We start from the raw sequence: 20,914 nt of genomic DNA, 5'->3' as shown, positions 1-20,914 counted from the left end.
TTTGGTGACCATACTGTATTAAGTTTACAGATCACTGTGGGCCAGGGACTGTATGTGACTCCTGTGGGGAGGGGAAGGCTACCACAATGCCTCCAGGAACCAAAACCAGTCTGTGCGTGCATGGGAGGGGAGAGGGTGATTAAGGTGAATCGCTTAGGCTGTAAGCCCCCTCCAGAGACGCACCCCTCCATATGGGAAAGGAAGCTTACATACACTAGTTCAGACTAGGTTTTCAGAGACCAATACACAGAGAAAGGACTTTTGGGATACATTTGCACTGACACAAGACCTTCTTTCTGATCCAGCAAATGGACAGGACCTTGGATCCTAGGGGGAGCTCAATGCTTGCAAAAGGGTTGGAAAGACTGACACCTACCAGTGCCCTTGTTGGAGTTGGGGGTGACCTCTGATAAGCATCTGTGTAGTAGGTTCTTTTTATTAGCTGTATGTGTTTTTTCGGTGATGCTTTTACCATGAGAATAAAGGTGTTTACTTAGAAAGACAGGTGTGGTGACTTATAACTGCTGTCAAGACACTGGTCATAGCCCCCAGAATGGAAGCAAAGCCCAGGTGCTGGCTGTTAGGCAGACTGGCTTGCTGGGGTTATCACAGAGTAAGGCAGACAGTTGTGCAGCCTTAAAAGTCCTGGTCAGAAGAGAGTGGGACAAGGGTCCCTGCCCAGAGACAGCTGGAGACTGGGAACTCCTGGAGTGGACCACAGAGGGGAGGAAACAGGTGCACCACCTTGAAACTGATACACGTGATAATTTTTGTATTTATTTATTTTTAAAACAGGGAATCTGTTAAAGGATTTTGTTTTAAGTTTAGGACATACTATTGAACTAATTACAAAAAATAAAAGTTGAAAGTGTCCCTGTAATGTTTTCACATCCACATTTGCGTGCCCATATTGCGCATCTGATATATTACATAAAAAACCTACATTAAAATAACCTTATTTAGGTTGCAAGGTCAAGCACTTGGAAGTTAGGAAATGCCAGATTTAAGGTTGCCTGTGAAACTTAAATTGTGTCACCTTTGTGCATATGCATTATGATACAGTTCTTTAATTATATTACTATTTCCCACAGGATCTCCATATGTATGGGGTAACACAAATGAGAAGAACTGTTTTTAGAAACCACTTACATTCTTTGGACATTCCCACTTCAAAGCACTTCTGTAGTCTGCAGTACTGGCAGCGATTTCTAGTGACTTTATTAATAATGCAGTTTTTATCTCTGTGACACGTGTAAACCATGTTCTTCTGAATACTTCTGCGGAAAAAACCCTGCAATTAAGCAGAAAAAAAATAATGAAATAAAATCCCTGGGCTTCACACATAAATCATAGCCAGTCTCCTACTAAGTTAATAACATGAGTGCAACATTATGATAAACTTACTGCCCTTATAAATATTAAAAGTTGAATATTCTTTTCTTGCAACATAAAGAGCACCTTTCAATCAAAAATAAAGGAAACTATTTTACTGTCAGGGTAAAGAAGATTGAGGTAAGTAGAACCATTCAGAAAATGAGGCTCTAGGTTTATGTTGTGACATCCAAGCTAAAATAAAACAAGTTAGCTTGGGTTTATGTATTTAGTTATAAACCCCGTTCCCTCCTGACTGATTCACTTTAAAATCAAACTCCCTAGCCAGTATGGCATGCTTTCTTCCAGCCTCAGTTACCCCTTCTCCATTTGTTTTTGGAAGGATTTCTATTTTTATTTTGCAGTTAGAGATGAAATAATTGTAAAGCGGGCCAAATACTGAGAGCACTCAGAACCCTCACTGAAATTAACCAGATTTCCACACATGGAAGATTTCCAGCATCAGGCTGAATATTAATTTGTGAACCTGGACACCTTCCCAAAAATATAAGTGCACTATCTATATCGAAAGAAAGAGTTAGTTCACAGAGAATGGGAGAAATGAGAGTTAGAGAGTTAATGGAAATTGTGTGTGCACTAGGTGAGAAAATATTGGCCAACCTTAAAAACAACAAGACACAATGCCCTAAGAATTTTTACAGATCAGCCCACAGATATTTAGCAAAAGTATTTCTGTAACTGAGCTCTATTAGAAAGTTTCATATTGCTACTCAAATTTTCAACAGTGTTTCACCATCCAGCAGGATCAAATCTCAGTCAACACCACTCCACTGTGTAGGAACACTTGCCAATTCAATATTTGGAGAGGTCTGAGAGGTTTTTAAAATGTGTTCAACAAACCACAGGTGTACACTCTATAGAGCAGCAAAATGTTTGATCAAAAGGGATGTAATGATAGTTCTGCATCCATAATTCATTTGGCCCAAGATGCACTCATTGCAGACCGTATGAAAGCGTTTCTTAATAGTGATTTATAGATATGTAAGTAGATAATTTTATAGTCTTTTAGCTTCTTAACAACTAGCCATGACTTCCAGGTAGTATCACCAGGGAGGTGACAGCAGATAAAGGCTAATCATGATATGGGGGGAGGGATAGCGGTTTGAGCATTGGTTTGCTAAACCCAGGGTTGTGAGTTCAATCCTTGAGGGGGGCTATTTAGGGAACTGGGGTAAAAACCTGTCTGGGGATTGGTCCTGCTCTGAGCAGAGGGTTGGACTAGATGATCTCTTGAGGTCCCTTCCAAACCAGATATTCTGTGAATCCCTTGCACCCCTAGAGCTTTTTTGATGTCAATGCTATGAAAATCTCTCCATCAGTCAGAAGAATTGAAGAGTGTTTTCTTAGGCCTCGTCCAGACTAGGGGAGGAAAATCGATCTTAGATACGCAACTTCAGCTACGTGAATAACGTAGCTGAAGTCAAATATCTAATATCGAATTACTCACCCGTCCAGACGGCGCGGGATCGATATCCGCGGCTCTCCGTGTCGATTCCGGAACTCCGTTCGGGTTGATGGAGTTCCGGAATCGATGTAAGCGCGCTCGGGGATCAATATATCGCGTCTAGACTAGACGCGATATATCGATCCCCGAGCAATCGATTTTAACCCGCCGATACGGCGGGGTAGTCTGGACGTGGGCTTAATCAGGCCCCTTGTGCAATAGTTCATGGGCCCTTGTGGAGTCAAAGCCTCCTTGGGGCTAGTTCTTTTGACTGACTTTAGAAGACATACAGTCAAGAGGTAGAAAACTTTTGTTTCTTTAAGTTATCGAACATCACATTACAAAAGCCAAAGAAAAACTTTCCGAACTATTGAGAGCCCATTATGGTTGTACTTAGGTCAACACTGGGTGTTCATGCTACAAGTTACACCTATTGCTTGAAACCTTTCAAGAGACAACTAGTACAAACATGTCTGTCTGTTTTATTTACTTGCTGAGGGAAAACATGTGTCCCGTAGCTTAATGACTGAATAATAATTATATTTACAGTCTAACTCTATTATTCAGATACTTAGACAGCCTTCCACATGGTAGTATCTGAACACCTCACAATTATTCATGGATTTGATCCTCATAATAGCCCGCTGATAGAGAGAACTATCCTCAGTTTTGCCTCTGGCACTGGGTAGAATGAAGACCCAGATTTCCTTTTCAAGAGTGACTTAGGCACTTTGGAGCCCAAGTCAGTTAGGCATTGCAACACTGAGCAGAGCAACAGTCACTAGTCTGGGGAGATTAAAGTGATTTGCCCAAGTACGCAGGGTATTTTACCAACTTCCAAATGCAAAAATGATGAACGCAGTGGACTACCACTACAAATCAGTTCACAGCTGGCATGTGTAGCACTGAGCTACCTGTCCTGTTTCCCCAAGATGTACATTTAATATTCAGCTTCTATTGTGCCACGTGACCTGTCCATAGCTCAGCGGCAGTCAACATGTCCCCCGACTCTAGGACATTATGAATGTAAATTGAATCGATGGTGAAATTTCATCTCAGCTACTAAGGGAACTGTATTGCTTACATCCGTCATACAAACCAAGCAGCAAGTTGCCCTGAATGAACAACCACCACAAGAAGTCTCCAATGCTGCAGCTGAATCTCCTCTCCTCTCAGAAGAAATGAGATACTAGAATAATTTAACAAAACAGTAATCAACATTGCAAGATGCTATAAAAAGACTGTCTGCTCTTTCTTAAATTGCAAGTTCTTTGGGGCAGGAACTAGTATCTAGTACATTGTGGGCACTGCTGGAATTAAAAACTGTCAACAAAATCACTCCAGCCCTGATAACAGAGGAAACAAAACCCAAAATAAATCAGCAGTACATAGGTCATTATAGCCACTTGACACCCATTAACAGGTCACTTGTTCTGATCGCCTTCTCTTTTTCCTCCCTGATGGATTGTAATAAAATCCCAGGTTAAAAGGGTGGCTTAGATCTGGTGGCCTAGCAGAAAGGTTCTCTCACTCCTTGGCAGAGAGATTGTAACCTTACAGCAAAACAGAGCACTGAGATTCAGTTCCAGAAGGGAGAGAAACACCACTAGCATCCCTGAGTTCATGTATCCATTAGTTAAATAGGAGAAAGCTTAAAGAAAAAATTGGTATTTAGGTTTAACCCCTCAAAAAAAACAAACAAAACCACAACTCTCCCAAAACACAAGAGTTTCTTTCATGGCACAATTTCTGTGTAATAGAAGATTAACTGAAAAAATTCTTAAGGAAATACTCTATAAAAATTCTTTAAAAGGTCACGTTTCCTTTTCATTCTGAATTTAGCACAAAAATGCAGGAAAAAACCCAGACCTGTTAGCTTTCATAGACTGGATATTTTCAAATTTATCACCCTGGTCCTGACTCAAAATTAATTATTGAAATGCTGTTGAGGAATATCATCCATATGCTAAATACTGTTCTGTAAGGCAATAAAAAACCATTTTTACAAATGTTTGTGGCAACTGATTTACTTAAAAAGCTTAAAAAATTGCATTTGAAAACATTTGATTTTTAGAATTTCCTCTCGACAGACACTGACAAAGATGTCCAGATGACCAGTCTGTTATTTTGCATCCTTTCATGGTAAATTCCACAATAGTACTACTACTTTGATAAGAGAAGTTTTCCTAATTATAAATCGGCAATCAGAAATTACGTTTTTGTGACCTGATTTTGAAACCTGCTTCAACTAGGCCTCTGCTTTGCAGCCACAAGTTTTTGGTAGGAATACACACAGAATTGTGCCCACAGTTTTTTGGGCAGTCCTGTGGTGAACTAGTTTAAATATTTGGGCACAAATACAGTTTTCATATGCAATTTCCTGAAGTATTTGTTGAAAGTGACATACTTTTATAACAGGAATACTTTTATTCCATTATAATGCATCCCCCCACAGTGTTGGATATTTTGTCACTTTGATGTGATGGCCTCCATATTTATGGCAAACAGATCTAATCTTTGCTTTTTAGTTACCCGTATGTTCTGTCTTCAGCCAACTGGGGTCCAACCTTGGCCCCCCTGAAATCAGTAACAAAACGCTCATTGTTTCCACTTTGATCAGAATTTCACCCTAGGTATGCATTTTTTATTAGATGCACTTCTGTTTCTTCACTGCTTGTGAACACTTTCATGTGGAAAGCTGTTTTCACCAGGACTGTAAATATTTGATGTTCCAGATAAAAATCACATCCAACTCTCAGAATAACTTTGCCTTGACCAGGTCATCCATTTTACCAAACTAGTTCTGTATCTAATTAGTCCATCATCTATTAACTGTTCAAATTCATATGACTCAGCTTTGTGACATCAGTATGTAACAGGATGGTCAATGGTCTCACCTGGCAGCTGCTTTCTAACAAAGACAATGCCTAGTGTAAATTATATGCTTATGTTAATATCAAGGCATCTGCATTCCCTTTTTACGTCCCCTTTGGAAAATACTGTAGCTCTCCAGTGCGTTCTTGGCCTAGCACATACAGCATGGTGGAAGATTTATCCTCTACAATTTCTCTTCAACACTTGCTTTCAAGGAAGTCTGAAAATGTTGCCAATCACCTCCATTCTACACACCCTTCCCAGAGTGATATTGCTGCACTCAGCGGTTGCAGAATCTCACCCATAGCTCTTGTTTTACTAACTGCCTGCTGATCCTAAGTGTCAAAAACACGTCTTAATTACCCAGGTGGGAGGATTCTACTTTTATTTCATTTCCTCAATGGCAGCTACATTTTCCCTATCTCCTCTTTTTCTCCTACAAAGAGGGACATCATTTCATTTAGATATTTACTTATACTAAGTGATAAATTCAAGATGCAACAATTAAATCTAGGGCATGAGCACCCAGACTGTCTTGGATTCTACAGCTCACCTCAGTACATGGTATCTGGAAGGCCTGACTTTGACAATTAGACCTCTCCTTGCTCATTTAATGTTTATTCCTTGCTGTACTGCATAGCTGAGGATTTGATACACAGTCTCTGGGGTTTCATGTTTTCCCACTTGTCCCATTTTGTAGTGCACAGCAGAAGAGTTTGGGGGTGAGGATGGGGGATAGGTTCTTGTCTCTCTATTGAAGTCCAGGTATTTATAGCAAGTCACTATAGTATCTGATCACCAGAGGTCACATGGTGCAGAGAAATATTCTCACGTATACAGTGCACATTTGTTAAGGCCCAGTGCTCAGTTATAGCCAGAACCATTACTCTATATAAATCTGGAGGTGTTTTCACCACTGGAGGGCTAGATTCCAAATGTTGGACCAGCTATAACATACCATGATCCTTTTTGCTGCTTTTGGCAAGTACACCCAGCTATCAGTAAGGTGCAAGTCTTGCCTGCCTTGATATGTTAATAGGCCCTCACCTAGAATTCTCTTCTTTGCTGGGGAGAGATTCTGGTGGAAAGCTGACACTGTTCAGCACTGATTTCATGGAACACTGGACCTACTTCCATTTTTTGCCCCAAGTGCACTAGCACAAACGAAGGCAGGTGCTGGGTTAGATTTTCTGGAAATTCACAGCCTTTGAGCGGACTGAGACTTTCCATTTAGCTTGCAAACCTGATCAGTTTACTCCCCTAATAAAACCTCCTCAAACACATTTAACTTTGCCATATATTTAATAAAAAACAAAGACAGGGCATTTTCACCCACTAGAGTTCACAATTAATACCCATCAGCCAGGCCATGAATCACTTATTACGAGTGAACAAAAAATAGAGTTAGAATCCGATTTAACATAATTCATGTTTTGTTTTATTAGTATTGAATACCATTGCAAGGAATCTATTGTGTTTGTGAGGCATGGGGCATTTACATGAACAGTTTCCATTATTGTTAATGGGTATTACAATACTGCATACATTTCCTGTGATGGGGAGAACAGGGACCTCAGCACCAAAAGCAAGCAAAAATGATATTATCTTTGTAAATTTAGTACGTTAATTCCATGGAGAAAAACATTCTGTAACACATAACTTCTGTTTGTTTCCAACAGCATCCATAGCGCACTTGAATCAGGGGTGAAATGTATTGTTCTAATGTGGCTTATGCCCACATCTTGGGAAAGGAACACAAAATCTGTGTTTCTAGTTTAGTGATGAAAAATGAAAAGTATACATGAGTCCCACAGACCTGGAACTAATTTAGCATTTTAGTTTTCAAAGTGTCTCTTATCAGCTCTCTTACACAAAGAGTTCTGGATAAACATCTCAGTGTTATATTTTTACCCTTTCTGTGCTCCAAAAATATAGTAGTCTAAAAAGCATACCTTCTCCTTTTCCCCTCCACCACAATCTTGTTATCTTAATGGGTGATGGATAGAGTATCTTCCTGGCCATGCTGCATTAGGTGTCCTCATTTACAGATTGCAAGGGGGGAAAAAAGGGTTGGGCATAAATTATTCAAAACCTATTGTATCAGTGTATGTTTCCTGAGCATTCACCACTGGCAAAGTAGACAGATTATTTTTCACTTTTAATTGTGTTGATACTTTATCTGCTCTGTTGAAAGTAAAGTGTGGCCCGTGAAACCACATGTACAGAGGAGCAAATAAAGCCTGTTACTAAAGCCAAAGTAATCTATGTAACTTTAACACAATGCCAGATAAACTCCACCTCAACTCTAGTTGCTATTTACTTTTGTAGTACTTGTCTATTACTATATTAAACATGAAAGAGTTTAGTACAAGGCTAGGCTGCTTAAAGAACATCTGAACCGATTTAATAACCTGTGACAAAGGACTTCAGAATGCCATATGAATACAAAGGAAGTCATTGTGTAGACAAAACCTTTGATAATGTTAAGCTGAACATTCTCTTACTCAATTCTTAGAGGAATTATAAACCCGTAAAATCCTATGGGATGGTTATCCTGATATAACACCAATAAAATGTTGGATGAGTCCACACAATGCAACAGAACTTTCTCTCAACAGATTTTCCTAAGTCACATGATTTAAAGCCAAGTGTTACACACACTTTTTGTCTGAGGAGGAGGAGGAAGATTACCTGATCCAGAAGTTTTATTAAATATGTTTTGCTACTCTACTGTATGTCAAGTCTCATTTACAGCAGCAAATAGTTTACAAGTTGAAAAACGGACTTACAAGTGGCTGAAGTGGTAAGCAACTGAGAAAGACTTAAATACAAACTCACACTTCAGAAGTTGCCTGCTTGGCTCATTTGAATTAACGGTGATTACCCAAAAATACAGTTACTATGAATTTGGTGGCTCTTCAGATGCACCACAAAATGGACTTTAAAATGAGCTTCTAAATCAAGCATCTTCCTAGGATATTAGTAAAAGGAAAATAAAGATGGACTAGGACAGGCTTCTCTACAACTGAATTTATCAAGCCATTTCTAAATTCAGATTGGCTGGTTTTTGTACAAGAAAAAATACTGGGCCCTGGACCATTTTAATGTGTGGCTCTACTTTTAAACTGGACTATAGAAATACGACACCTTTCTCAATTGTATCTGTTTACTTCAATTACTAAAATAAACTTTTACTCTTGTTAACCCTACAGAATTTACACCGCTAAGATAAGAAAGAGCTGGAATCTGTGATGTCAGAATTCCAAATCAGAATTGTTACCTTACAGTTGGTGCAAACTCATTTTGTTAGCATAGTAAAAGGGGCATAAACAAGTGTCAATGAGAGCTGAATTTGGCCTGAAAAAAACTTTGAGTACTTGTGATGATGATTGAGAAAAAAGAACCCACCTTGAGTCTCGCATTCCACGTTGAGTTTGCAAGGCTGGCAGTTAAGAGAAAGCAACCTTTAGTTGTAAGCCATGCATATTTGATCCTAAAGTCAGAGGTGAAAGTAAGCCAGTCCAGTCTACCAGCAAGAGCCAGTACGCCGTGCCGGACGGCACCAGCTTCCGTGGCTGGGATTAAAAGGGCTCCGGGCTCCCTGCCGCGGTGGGGAGCTCCAAGCCCTTTAAATCCCACCCGCAGCTCCGGCGGCTAGGTTGGGGCTGGGATTTAAAGGGCTCGAAGCTCCCTGCCACTGCGGGAAGCCCAGGGCCCTTTAAATCCCGCCCGTGGTTCCGGTGGCCGGGCTAGGGCGGGGATTTAAAGGGCTCGCAGTTCCCCACAGCTGCGGGAGCCCTGAGCCCTTTAAATCCCAGCTGGAGCTGCAGTAGGGATTTAAAGGGCCTGGAGCTCCGCAGCGGTCAAAGCCCTGGGCCCTTTAATTTGCCCGGGAGCCCCAGGAGCTCCCAGCCACCTCTGCAGCTGGGAGCCCCAGATTGATTTAAAGGCCCTGGAGCTCCCAGCCACAGCCGGTGTTCCAGGGCCTTTAAATCTTGAGAGTCCCCACCTCTTCTGGTTGAGGCCATGCCTTTTCCGGATAAGGCCACACACTCCTCAGGACTCCAGTAGTACCGGTAAGTCCTGTAAGTTACTTTCACCCCTTCCTAAAATCATTGATGAACATGGAACTCCATAACGGCAGTCTTACCCGTCATTTTTCAGAGTAAACTGCACTTTAATATGGGGCAACACTGCTGCCACATGAAACACGTCGTTGAGTTAGGTGTACTATATATATCACAAGATACTATGAAAAATGGCTGTACACAAAACATGTACACCTCTACCTTGATATAATGCCACCAGATATAACACGAATTAGAATATAACGTGGTAAAGGAGAGCTCCGGGGGAGATGGGGGGGTTGCGCTCTCCAGTGGATCAAATCAAGTTCAATATAATGCAGTTTCACCTATAATGTGATAAGATTTTTTGGCTCCCGAGGACAGCGTTATATCAAGGTAGAGGTGTATGTTTGAACAGTTTGACACCATGAGTAGTTAAAACCCCAAAAGTTAGGCCCCCTGCCTGAAAGGAAGACTGAAATGAGGGCATTCTTAGTTAAAAGTGAGAAGGTATTTCTTTTCCAAGATGCTTGCATTGTCTACCACCCTTTGGAAACTGGAAATTTCTTTCAAAAAATTGCAAATAAAGGCAACTCAGGACAGGCAGAATACGAGATGATCTGCCTCAGTCACATGGTAGATGGGGGAAAAGCACAAATGTGACAAAGTGGAATTTTTTGTAATATTTGTATGACTCTGACGTGTGTCTGAGTTTCCTGCTACACTTTGCATTGCTACCCAATAGAGCAAAAAGGTTAATAATGCTCGTGGGGCAACACAGGAGACATAGGTGTATGTGTCACTTCACTGTATGGGTTAAACAAATAAAATTGTTAAGAAACTGGTTGAAATTGACCCAGATCAACAATGGGTCCAGACAGACAATGCAAGCCAATGACTCATGCATCAACAGTCTCAGTAGGTAAACTGAGCAGAGACCCCAACTTGAGAACAAAGGACTGAGAGTGGGGGCTCTCTCACCTAGGAACTGACCAAGGAAGGAAATCAAAGAGACAAAGAGCGCATGCAAACGAGCCTGAAAATGGAGTTCACTGCAGCTTGTTGTGACTAGAATGGACTGTGCTTTAACCTTCATTTCTCTGTGCTAACCTAAGGACTTCAATGCTGTGTTCCAATTGACTAATAAATCCTACTGTATTTTGAAAACACTATTTGAGGTGTCACTGCAAATACTGTCTGGAGTGCATTAGTCACTGAAGAGTGTACAACTCTACCAGGAGTCTATCTCAGTTGGATTCGCTGGGCAGAGCTCACAGTGCTGATGCCCAGTGGCGTGCCCTGAAAGAAGAGTGAAACTCCTTAGGAGTCTGGCACGCTGAAGGCTCCTCCAAAAGACTGTACAAAAGCTGGGGTTTAGCACCAATCCTCTGGATCAGTGACAGCAAGTCAACAGCTTCTGTGGCCCAGTGCCTACACAAATAAAGTCAGCCTCGCCTCCCCCCGACACACACCCCTTCACCCCAGAGCCAGGCACAATAATAGAGCAGGACTACGTATTTTGCCAAAGAGAGGCATAGGAGATGCATGTCCATGCAAGATAGTAGACTCTTTTCAAAGAACGTAGCATGTGCGCATAATTTTGGCAATAGACAGAACAATGGTTGCATGTGTAGTTTCAATGTCAAACTGGGGCAAAAAGTGGTTCACCATTTTCCATAGTGATTTTCAGCATAACTCTCCACCTTTCTTTTTATTTCACCTTGTCCAGCCCACTCTGTACATATAATGCCATTTATTCTCGAGTTTAATGGCAACTGGGTTTTTTTCCCACACTTTTATAATAATACTTGGCACTGAATCAGAACTTTTCCTCTGTAGAGCTCATAGCACTTTACAAACATGAGTAAATATTAGCTTCATTTTACAGATGGAAAAAGGGAGACATGGGAGGTTACAGGTGATCCATAAAGGAAAGAAATTGGGCTAATGCCGTTTCCCCTTCTGATGACGTTGATGCTCGTCCATCGTTTTCGATGAAGACCTCAACAACTCATTCGTTCGATGACCGGACTCTGTGCGTCCGAAGATGACTGATCAGTCCGATTCGGGCGTGGAACGTCCTGTCAAACGTCGGGCAGACATGTGATGGCACTGTCGATGATGTGCGGGCAGCTCTGGACTTGCGCAGCTCACGCTTTTTTTCAGCCTCAGCAGTACGCCTGACCTCAGAGGTATTACTGCCTGTGTGAATGAGGCTGTGCCATGCTGGACGGTTCAGTGTGAGGGTTTCCCATGCGGCGGTGTTGATCTCGAGGGACTTCAGAGAGGTCTTCAGCGTGTCCTTGAACCGCTTCTTTTGTCCTCCATGGGAGCGCTTTCCCTGGGTGAGTTCTCCGTAGAAGAGCTGTTTAGGAATGCGCTCGTCTGACATTCTCACGACATGTCCGGCCCATCTGGTCTGGGCTCTCATCAGCAGTGTGTGAACTGACGGGAGACTGGCTCTGGTAAGGACTTCAGTATCGGGCACTTTGTCCTGCCATCTGATTTTTAGAAGCTTTCGCAGACAGGAAATGTGGAAGTGATTGAGCCTTCATGCATGACTCCGATACACAGTCCACGTCATGCAGGCATACAGCAGAGTTGGAAGCACCACTGCTCGGTAGACCTTCATCTTCATTAGTAGGCTGATTCCTCAACGTTCCCAGACGTTGGAGCGCAATCGGCCAAATGCAGAGCTGGCTTTAGCAATTCGGCAGTTTACTTTATCATCGATTGACACTGCTCAGGAAAGGGTACTGCCCAAGTACGTGAAGTGGTCCATTGCCTGAAGTCTCTGTCCATTTACAGTGATGGACGGTTCTGAGTACGGAGCGTGGGGAGCTGGCTGGTGCATGACCTCAGTCTTCTTGATGTTAATGGTGTGACCGAAGTTGTTGCATGCAGATGAAAACTTGTCCATACTGGCTTGCATTTCTGGCTCTTCTAGCATTCAGAGCACAATCATCGGCAAAGAGAAAGTCTCGAAGTACAGTTTCCTTCACCTTGGTGATGGCACACAGTCGCCTCAGAGTGAATAGCTTCCCATCGGTTCTGTACTTCAGGCCTACTCCTTCAGTGCAGTGTTGAAAGGCATCTATATGGTATACAAAGAACTGGAAGGTTTTGGTTAAATATATATTTTTAACCACAAGAAATTCTGGTATCAACTGCCCTGAAAGACTCTGGACCAGATCTTCAACTTGTGTTAGTTGTCATAACTCCTATAGAGCTATGGGAATTTAAACAAGTTAAAGATCTGGCCCTCTCAAGTGACTGGATAGGTATTGAAATTGTCACAAGCAACAAGGGATTGAAAGTTGATCCTGAGGGAAGAGGATTTTTAGTCAGACTGTTTACAGCTCCACATTTTGTTGAGACTAAACCTATTTAATATCAACTGCTTAATGAACTCTTGGGAGAAACTGAATTAAGGTGTAAACTCACAGTGCACATCTGCAACCTCAAAGAGGACTCCACCAAAATCAGAAAAGGCCAGATTTGACATTCCTAACATTTCTGAAGGTGGGAAAAATGTCATCTTAAAAAAATCCTTGGTAGGCCTTCATTAAACATCGAAGAGAGAAAAAAAAACATTTTAAAAACATTGCAGATCACCTTTAAGTGCTTTGTCTGTGGTCACACAGCAACTCACTAAGAGAGCTGGGAACAGAACCCAGATTTCCTGACTACTAGTTCAATATCCCAGCTGATGGAGCATACTTGTACACTTGGTGTGACGCCTGGGCTCTCCAAAGGTGATGCAAATAATATGCTTTAGAGTAGTCAAAACCCAGAATATGAATCATTTTTGCAATGAGCTAGAAATAGACTTTTCTGATTGCCAGCAGGCAAAAGGACAACTACTAACAGAAGAAAATTAAAATGAATGGCCTCACACATGAAGTTTGGGGTTTCATTCCTGCCTTGTCAAATGTAGACTAAAGTTGGTTGTCATAAGTTTAAGTATCTATAAGATTATTTTTATTCCCCTCTCCCAGCCAACTGAGATTTAAATAAAACTTCTGATCCTTTTAGTAAACATGCCACAAAGCCTCCTGACAGAACAATCACCACCTTAAACCAATGTGTTTGGAATTTTCTGCTTGTGCTCTTCAGTAATATCACTAGAGATGAAGACGTCTGGGTGCATTTCCATCTGGTTTCTTCAATTAAAAAAATGGCAATGAAAAGTATACAATTAAAAAAATTACAGTAAACTTCCTTTCCGTAATGTCTGTAAAATGATTTTTGGCCTGGTAGGAAACTCCAGATGGGAAGTGTAATGAACATAATTTAATATGAGTAACAGGATATCACAGAAACACATTTTTCTGAGTTGGCATGTATAGGGTTGCTTCACACTGTTTAATGCAAAACACAGGGATGAATTATTGTAACTTTTTTTGCACAATTTAATGCCCTCTAACCTAATTTGGGTAGAACCAGACCTATAACCCACTAAAACTATAAACTGTCACTATCTGAGATGATAATACAACTGGCTAACACTTACCAAAAGGCCATACACTGTTAGCTACTGATTTTTTTTTCCCCCTCCACTGTCTCAGGATTTATACCACCAATTAAGACCATAATGAGTGCTCCAGGTTGACCTCCCAGGAGCAAGAATTAATTAAGCACAGTATTTCTTAGTAAAGAATGACAGTTTCCCAAACCATTCATGGAGCTGCTCTCTTTTCTGACATTATTGCTTCTCCATGCAAGACGGCCAGTTGCTAATGCCAAAATGTATAACAGTTCTTTGTTTATGTTTTCCAGTATGTTCAGCAGCACAGAATACTTTCTTTGCTTTATCGATTGCTCCCGCTTGCCCCCTATGCATTTCACATTTCATGCATATTTGTGACAAGCTTACTAGAAACAGAAAATAACCGATGGGCATAATATAGGTTTTTTTAGCTCCCATAAAGCAACTACAGAAGAAAGGCAAAATAAACAGGAGCTATCATAACAAATTATTCTCCACCCAGGAAACCAGACTAGGTAGAATGCTGCAATGGGGCGCAGACCCCCAACATGCCTAGGCCAGGGAACCCAAATAAGTTAAAGTAAGAATATTTAACTTCCACTATTCCAAGACTACTGCAACGGATCATTTGGAGTACTATCTCCATGGCAGTTATGGAGAAAGGAAAAAGAAGAATACGCTGAAACAAGAACTACAGTACAAGGGGAAATATATATCCACCCTCCCCCCGAAAAAGAGATTCTCCAATATGAATTAGGTTTTATGCCTGCACCCTCCCCCCCCTTCTTAAACACTTTCCATTGAATATTTAGCATTTAATGTATTTAATACTAAAGAGCTAGGACGATTTTTTGGACATGTGTCATTATGGTAGACAAAACTAGCTTCCCCAAAGAACTTTATAGCTTGCAAATTGCTATCATACCATGTACAATTAAGTATTTATAATGTAGCTGAAATAATAAAGCCAATTAGACTGCAAATATTCATATATGCCTGTACATTGATGGAGTCACCCCAACAAAAGGCTGCAGTTTGTATAATGATTTACCTTCCAGACCAACAAACACTGTTTACTCCAGATTAAGCTTTCTCTCAAATCTTGACTGCCCTAGGTTCTTCCCTTATGCCCCCTCTGTCCCAGACTTCACCTCCCTCTCTAAAGGGCTGTTCCACAACCCTTGTATTCAGGTTAGAGTTTAATGACTGACACCTGCCCCAGTGAATCAGCAGAGATTCCTGCAAGGTTACACCACCTGCTAACCAAATAAGCCAACAGCAGGATACTGCCAACCCTCTGTCAGTGCCCAATACACATTTTAAAACAACTGGCATTTTATAAACATGCTTCACTCTTTATCCAACATAAGAGTCCCTAGTCAGTCTAATGATAAGCTGGTATTTTAAACAGCATCCAATCAGTCAGTGACTAGACACACAAATTCACTGTTGTTTCACAGGGATTTGGTGATAATACCAAAACAAACAAACAAACAAAAAAACAAAAAAGCCTTTTCAGGTTTATAACTCCTGAGAAGCTTTCTAGACTGGGCCCCTGAGTGGTGACTTTTCAGCACACATTCATTATCTCTTTTCTAGGGCCATCAAGCGATTAAAAACTTAATTGTGATTAATCGCACGATTAAAAAATTTGATTGTGATTAATCACAATTAATCGCACTGTTCAACAATAATAGAATATCATTTATTTAAATATTTTTGGATATTTTCTATATTTTCTAATATATTGATTTCCGTTACAACACAGAATACAAAGTTTACAGTGCTCACTTCATATTTTTATTACAAATATTTGTACTGTAAAAAACAAAAGAAATGGTACTTTTCAATTCACCTAATACAAGTACTGTAGGGTATTCTCTTTATCAGGAAAGTTGAACGTACAAATGTAGAATTATGTATAAAAAAACTCTGCATTCAAAAATAAAACAGAATCAGAATCACAGGTCCTATTCCCAGTTCCGCCACTGGCCTGCTTGGGTGACCTTGGGCATGTCACGTCACCACCCTGTGCCTTAGTTTCCCCATCGACAAAGTAGAGCTAATAATACTGACCTTTTAAAAGCACTTTGAGATATACTGACGAAAAGTACTATATAAGAGCTAGATTATTATTATTATTATTATTACTACAAGATTCTGCACATGTGGATTCATGGTTGTGTCTTATTTGAGAAGCAGTAAGAGATCATGCAGTCAAAGCTTATGCAAGCATGAGAGGGAGAAATAAACCTGTAGGTGCCATCTTTGACACTTCCTAACTTTTGAGTGCTTATCCATTCAACTGTACCTTCTTCTAATCTTATTGAAGACTATAAATAGCAGCCTTTGTAGAACAAAATACAAAATGGTGGATTGTAGAAAGAATCCACCATTAAAGTCAAACTCAGATACCAACTCTCCTAAAAATTAGGAACCACTGAGTTTTTGCTATAATGCAAGACTGATGTTTGACCAGCTATTTAGGATAAACACACCACACATGAGATGGCCCATACTACAACCCACACCACAAATGAGATAGCACTCCTATTGCATAAGAAGCAAAACAAAATACCCCTTTAGAAAATCTCCTCAAAGGAACATTTCATTTGGGATTAAAAAGAGATTCTGTTCCCATCAGCCATTCAGTCAATGGGCACCAAAAACAGCACAAGGTCACATTCTTAGGCAAATCAGAGTATTTCTGCGCACTAGAGAGCAGACAATGTTCACTAGCTGGAGTGGAGGTAATAAGTCACAAATAACCAAAGGAAACAGGCACAAGGGATAGGTGTATTTTTCTAAATAAATATAATTAAATAATAAATAGCATTTGTATAAGCTTAACATGTACATAAGCAAAATTAGTCAACAAATAATTCTATATTTTTGAGCATTTAGAAGACCCTCAATCATTTATTTGATTACTCTAATTTCCAAAATGTGCCAATCAAACAGTCACTAAGCACATTTAAAAAAACTAAAGCCACAATTCAAAAATACTATAACAGCTCAGATGATCAGTCTTCCCAGCCATCATATCAACATCCATCCTCGGTATTCACCCAGAACGCAACCTGCCTCCTTATTAAGTACCCGCCACACAGCTCCAGAAAACCCCCTGGAAAACATATGCACTTGACAGTGTGCCCCGCAGGCCATCAAATCTAAGCTTATGCATTGATTGGCTGTATATTCTTTATTGTGAACTATTTTCTACTTAGCTTTGAATTACAGAATTTCAACTTTAAAACTGTCTGAGATGTTATTCATTGTTTATTTTCATTTAATTCTACATGTTGTTGCCTATGTAGTAAACACAGAAGTGAGGTACTAATACAGCCATTGCATTAGAATAAGCTGAAGCGAGATTTATAACATGCTCTCAACAAACTCATCATTCATCTTAAACCATCTACAAAAACCCAAATGCATCTCATTGGGATTTCTGAGTTTAAGCACTCACTGATGTATCTCAGCAAAGTACTTTTCAAGATCAAATTTGAAACATCATATTAAATACAGCAAAAAACTGCTTTTTTGTCCACTGTGTCACAGCTTTGGAATTATGCACAGGAATTTATTTACATTTAGCTCAAATGACCATTTCTGCTAGAAGCTACAATTAAAATGCCATATACTGCTCTTGAGCTATGCCACAACTCCCTGTTGACTTCAATGGGAGTTGAGTGGGTGGAACAAAGTAGTGTGTGCTCCACAGTGACGAGAAGTAACACAACCCTAGGCTGCATGTAACACACTGGAACTCATATTAAGGAAAAAATAACAAATTGACTCAGAATGGCCTGGAATCAACTACGTAAAAATCGTGTTAAAAGAAGTCTTGGAAGGAAAAGCATAATGGATTGAACCACTGTTCACTTGCTTCTGACATAATTTGTCGATATGTCTTCATAGCTCCGCGCAGACTATGCTTGTATATAAATGTATTATTTACTTATTTCTCTCGCTCTTGAAGTTGTTGCAAATTATGCATACCTTACTGATCTGGAGTGAGCTCCAGTTTTCTCATTCAGCTGTAAACCAACATGACATATTCATTCTTTTGTTTTCTGAAGATTTTCTTTTGTTTGTTTTCCCAGTAATAGTTTTGACAATTTTATATTATATGGCTTGAGAGAAGCTAATGGGAAAGTTTCTCATTCCCACCCTTGTACACCAATCTTGCAGTGTAAAAGGGCAGTACAGTAGGTGTGAATGTCATTGCATTACAGCTGGAGGCGGACATGTGGAGGATTGATATCATCACATACATCCACCACTTTAAGGCTCACTCCACTGCCAGAACCAACTAAAGAAATATAGTATGACATACATTCAAAGTTTTTAAATGTAAATAAGAATCTGGTTCAAGCTGATTTAAAAGATGAAGAGAATAGTTATCTATTTTAAAAAAAGGCATTTGTCATGAAGGACATTGCTCTGCAGAGGGAATGCTCTATTAGCCCCAGTGTCCACAGTGACACATCCATGGAGAACATAATGACTATGTAGGTAACTCCAGGAGGGTTATGAAATGCTAGTTAGGAACGAGTTACAGGACTGTGGATCCAGAGACTTGGACAGTGCTACAAGCTTTGCGGCAGACTACACACACAAGCAGAACTGTGCACTCCTGAGCATATGTATTAGGATATTTTTCTGTTCAGGTTTTCTGCTCAGCTGGACCTCCTCATGAATCAGCAACCTGGAACAAAGCAAGAACTGTTTAATTTTCTCCATATTTCTTTCTCCCCTGGTCCCATGGGTATTTCTTATCTTGTCTTTGTAAGATTTGATCCTCTGAAATTGCAGTCTTGTTTCATTGTACATATTAATGCCTCTTTTCTACAGTCTGAAAGTCTGACCGCTTTGCAATAAAACTCCTTGTTCGGATGTATGGAGGGAGCAAAACAAGTGGGTGTAATACTTCCATAGCCAAAGTTCACTGGAATTTATTGACGTAGCTACTTTTTAAATTTGCTGATCACCATAATGTAGGAAGTTTTATATAAAAATACTAACATAGGGAGATACTGCGATAAGAGCTGACATGGGGAATACTCAGTAATCAGATTCATTTACCTTTTGTTCATGAACATAAACAATAGATAGACAGGCACTTTGATGTACAAACAAATTTGCCAGCATGTAGTACAAAAATACTACTCTCCTTTATACACTTCAGAGTCTGCTCTCCCTCCTCGTCCCCCCCTACACCCCGCAAATTGCTCTCAGCAGCTTCTGCTACCCACCGAGTTTGTGCCAGAAATCCACGCAGTGTATTGCCAGCAAAGGAATGTCGCCTTTTAAATGCTTAGAACAAGGGACAGGGCTCTAACAGACAGCAGAATCTGCCAGAGCACCAGTTTCTCCTCTTCAACCACACAATGCTGACATTGTTTGGGAAAGCAGCTTACTACACTCAATCCCCCTTTTCTGCAGATCTTGCTACAATGAAGAGTGAAGTCAGTACCAAAGAGTGGAGCTTTCAGTAAGAGCCTGACAACCACTTGCCCCAGCTGGGTGGATCAGAGTTGCTCATTTTGCAAAGAATTTCTTAGCGTGCTCTGTAGCAACACCCTGAGACTAGTGCAATTTTCCTTTAATAATCTCCTGTAATTTGAAGGTCATGAAATACATCAGTAAGTTCCAAAGGATACGTATGAAATACTGTGCAGTTTACATAATTGAGAACTTAAACACGAGAACATGAACACTGCACATGTAACTAACTAGGTGGTTCTGTGCACGAGTTATTTTATACAGAAAAAAATTAGTGAGCTCTGAAATTTCCCCTTATGAACATGTTTGCTTTTCAGTTCATTTGAGAGGATCTAATATAAGAATGGATAGACAAGACATAATGCAGACTTCATAGTTGTGGCTCTTGCAATGGACTACCCAGAAATAAAACAAAATGCCAAGATTTTGGGTGCCAAAACTGTAATATCTAAAAGCGGCCTGCTTTTCAGAAGTGCTGAGTGCCAACCCTCTGAAAATCACACCCCCTTATGACATCTCAAGTAGAGAACTCAAAAAATTGAGGCATTTCAAATTATTACTCAATTAGGAAAATCTTGTGCAAATACTGGGCATATTAGTGCACTGGGGTTAGAACATTTTTTGTGGGGGGGATTATTATTTAAAATCATTTATACAGCCACATATGTTTACATGATATTTTATGAGCAGAGATTATGACTCACTCCATGTCCTGAAGAGCTTAAAATATACAGACCAACCATTCAGATGAGGGAGGATGTGGGAATTAGGAATGAGAAGGAACAACAAGGATTGTTTGAAAAGGCTGGATAAAGAAGGGATGAAGAGAGAAAGCTCGACAGAGGAGGATGGCAGATTATTTCCCATTTTAGAAGCCAGCATGATGAAAGTTGGATCTGAAGTGGAGAGTGGGGCCTGAGAGGGGGAGAAATGGAAGAGGGAGCAAGGGGGCAAGTTAATCAAGATGAAAGATGACCAGTGCATTTACAAGAGTTTTGGCAAGGAAGACAAGGAGGGTTAAAGGTGGATTCTGGTGAAGAAATGACAGCACTTAGTGAGAATCAATATGGTAAAGAGTCAAATGTGACACCATGGTAGCAAGCCTGGGAAATAGAAAAGATAGTGGAGTTGTTTGTGGAG

The 20,914-nt window shown here is 40.4% G+C and overlaps 1 protein-coding gene across 3 annotated transcripts in view; it reads right to left on the bottom strand.

The window, feature by feature from the left end:
- Window positions 1-20,914, bottom strand: part of RARB (retinoic acid receptor beta) — a 674,993-nt gene that overhangs the window by 80,212 nt on the left and 573,867 nt on the right. For all 3 annotated transcript variants that reach the window (XM_050938490.1, XM_050938491.1, XM_050938492.1), the window contains one exon: window positions 1,150-1,291. In XM_050938490.1, the coding sequence (XP_050794447.1) occupies window positions 1,150-1,291 (142 nt within the window). The remainder of the gene's footprint in view (window positions 1-1,149; window positions 1,292-20,914) is intronic.

This window comes from Gopherus flavomarginatus, chromosome 2 (assembly GCF_025201925.1).
Source record: "Gopherus flavomarginatus isolate rGopFla2 chromosome 2, rGopFla2.mat.asm, whole genome shotgun sequence".
Classification (NCBI taxonomy): domain Eukaryota; kingdom Metazoa; phylum Chordata; order Testudines; family Testudinidae; genus Gopherus; species Gopherus flavomarginatus.
This window is presented reverse-complemented; position numbering and strand designations above follow the sequence as displayed.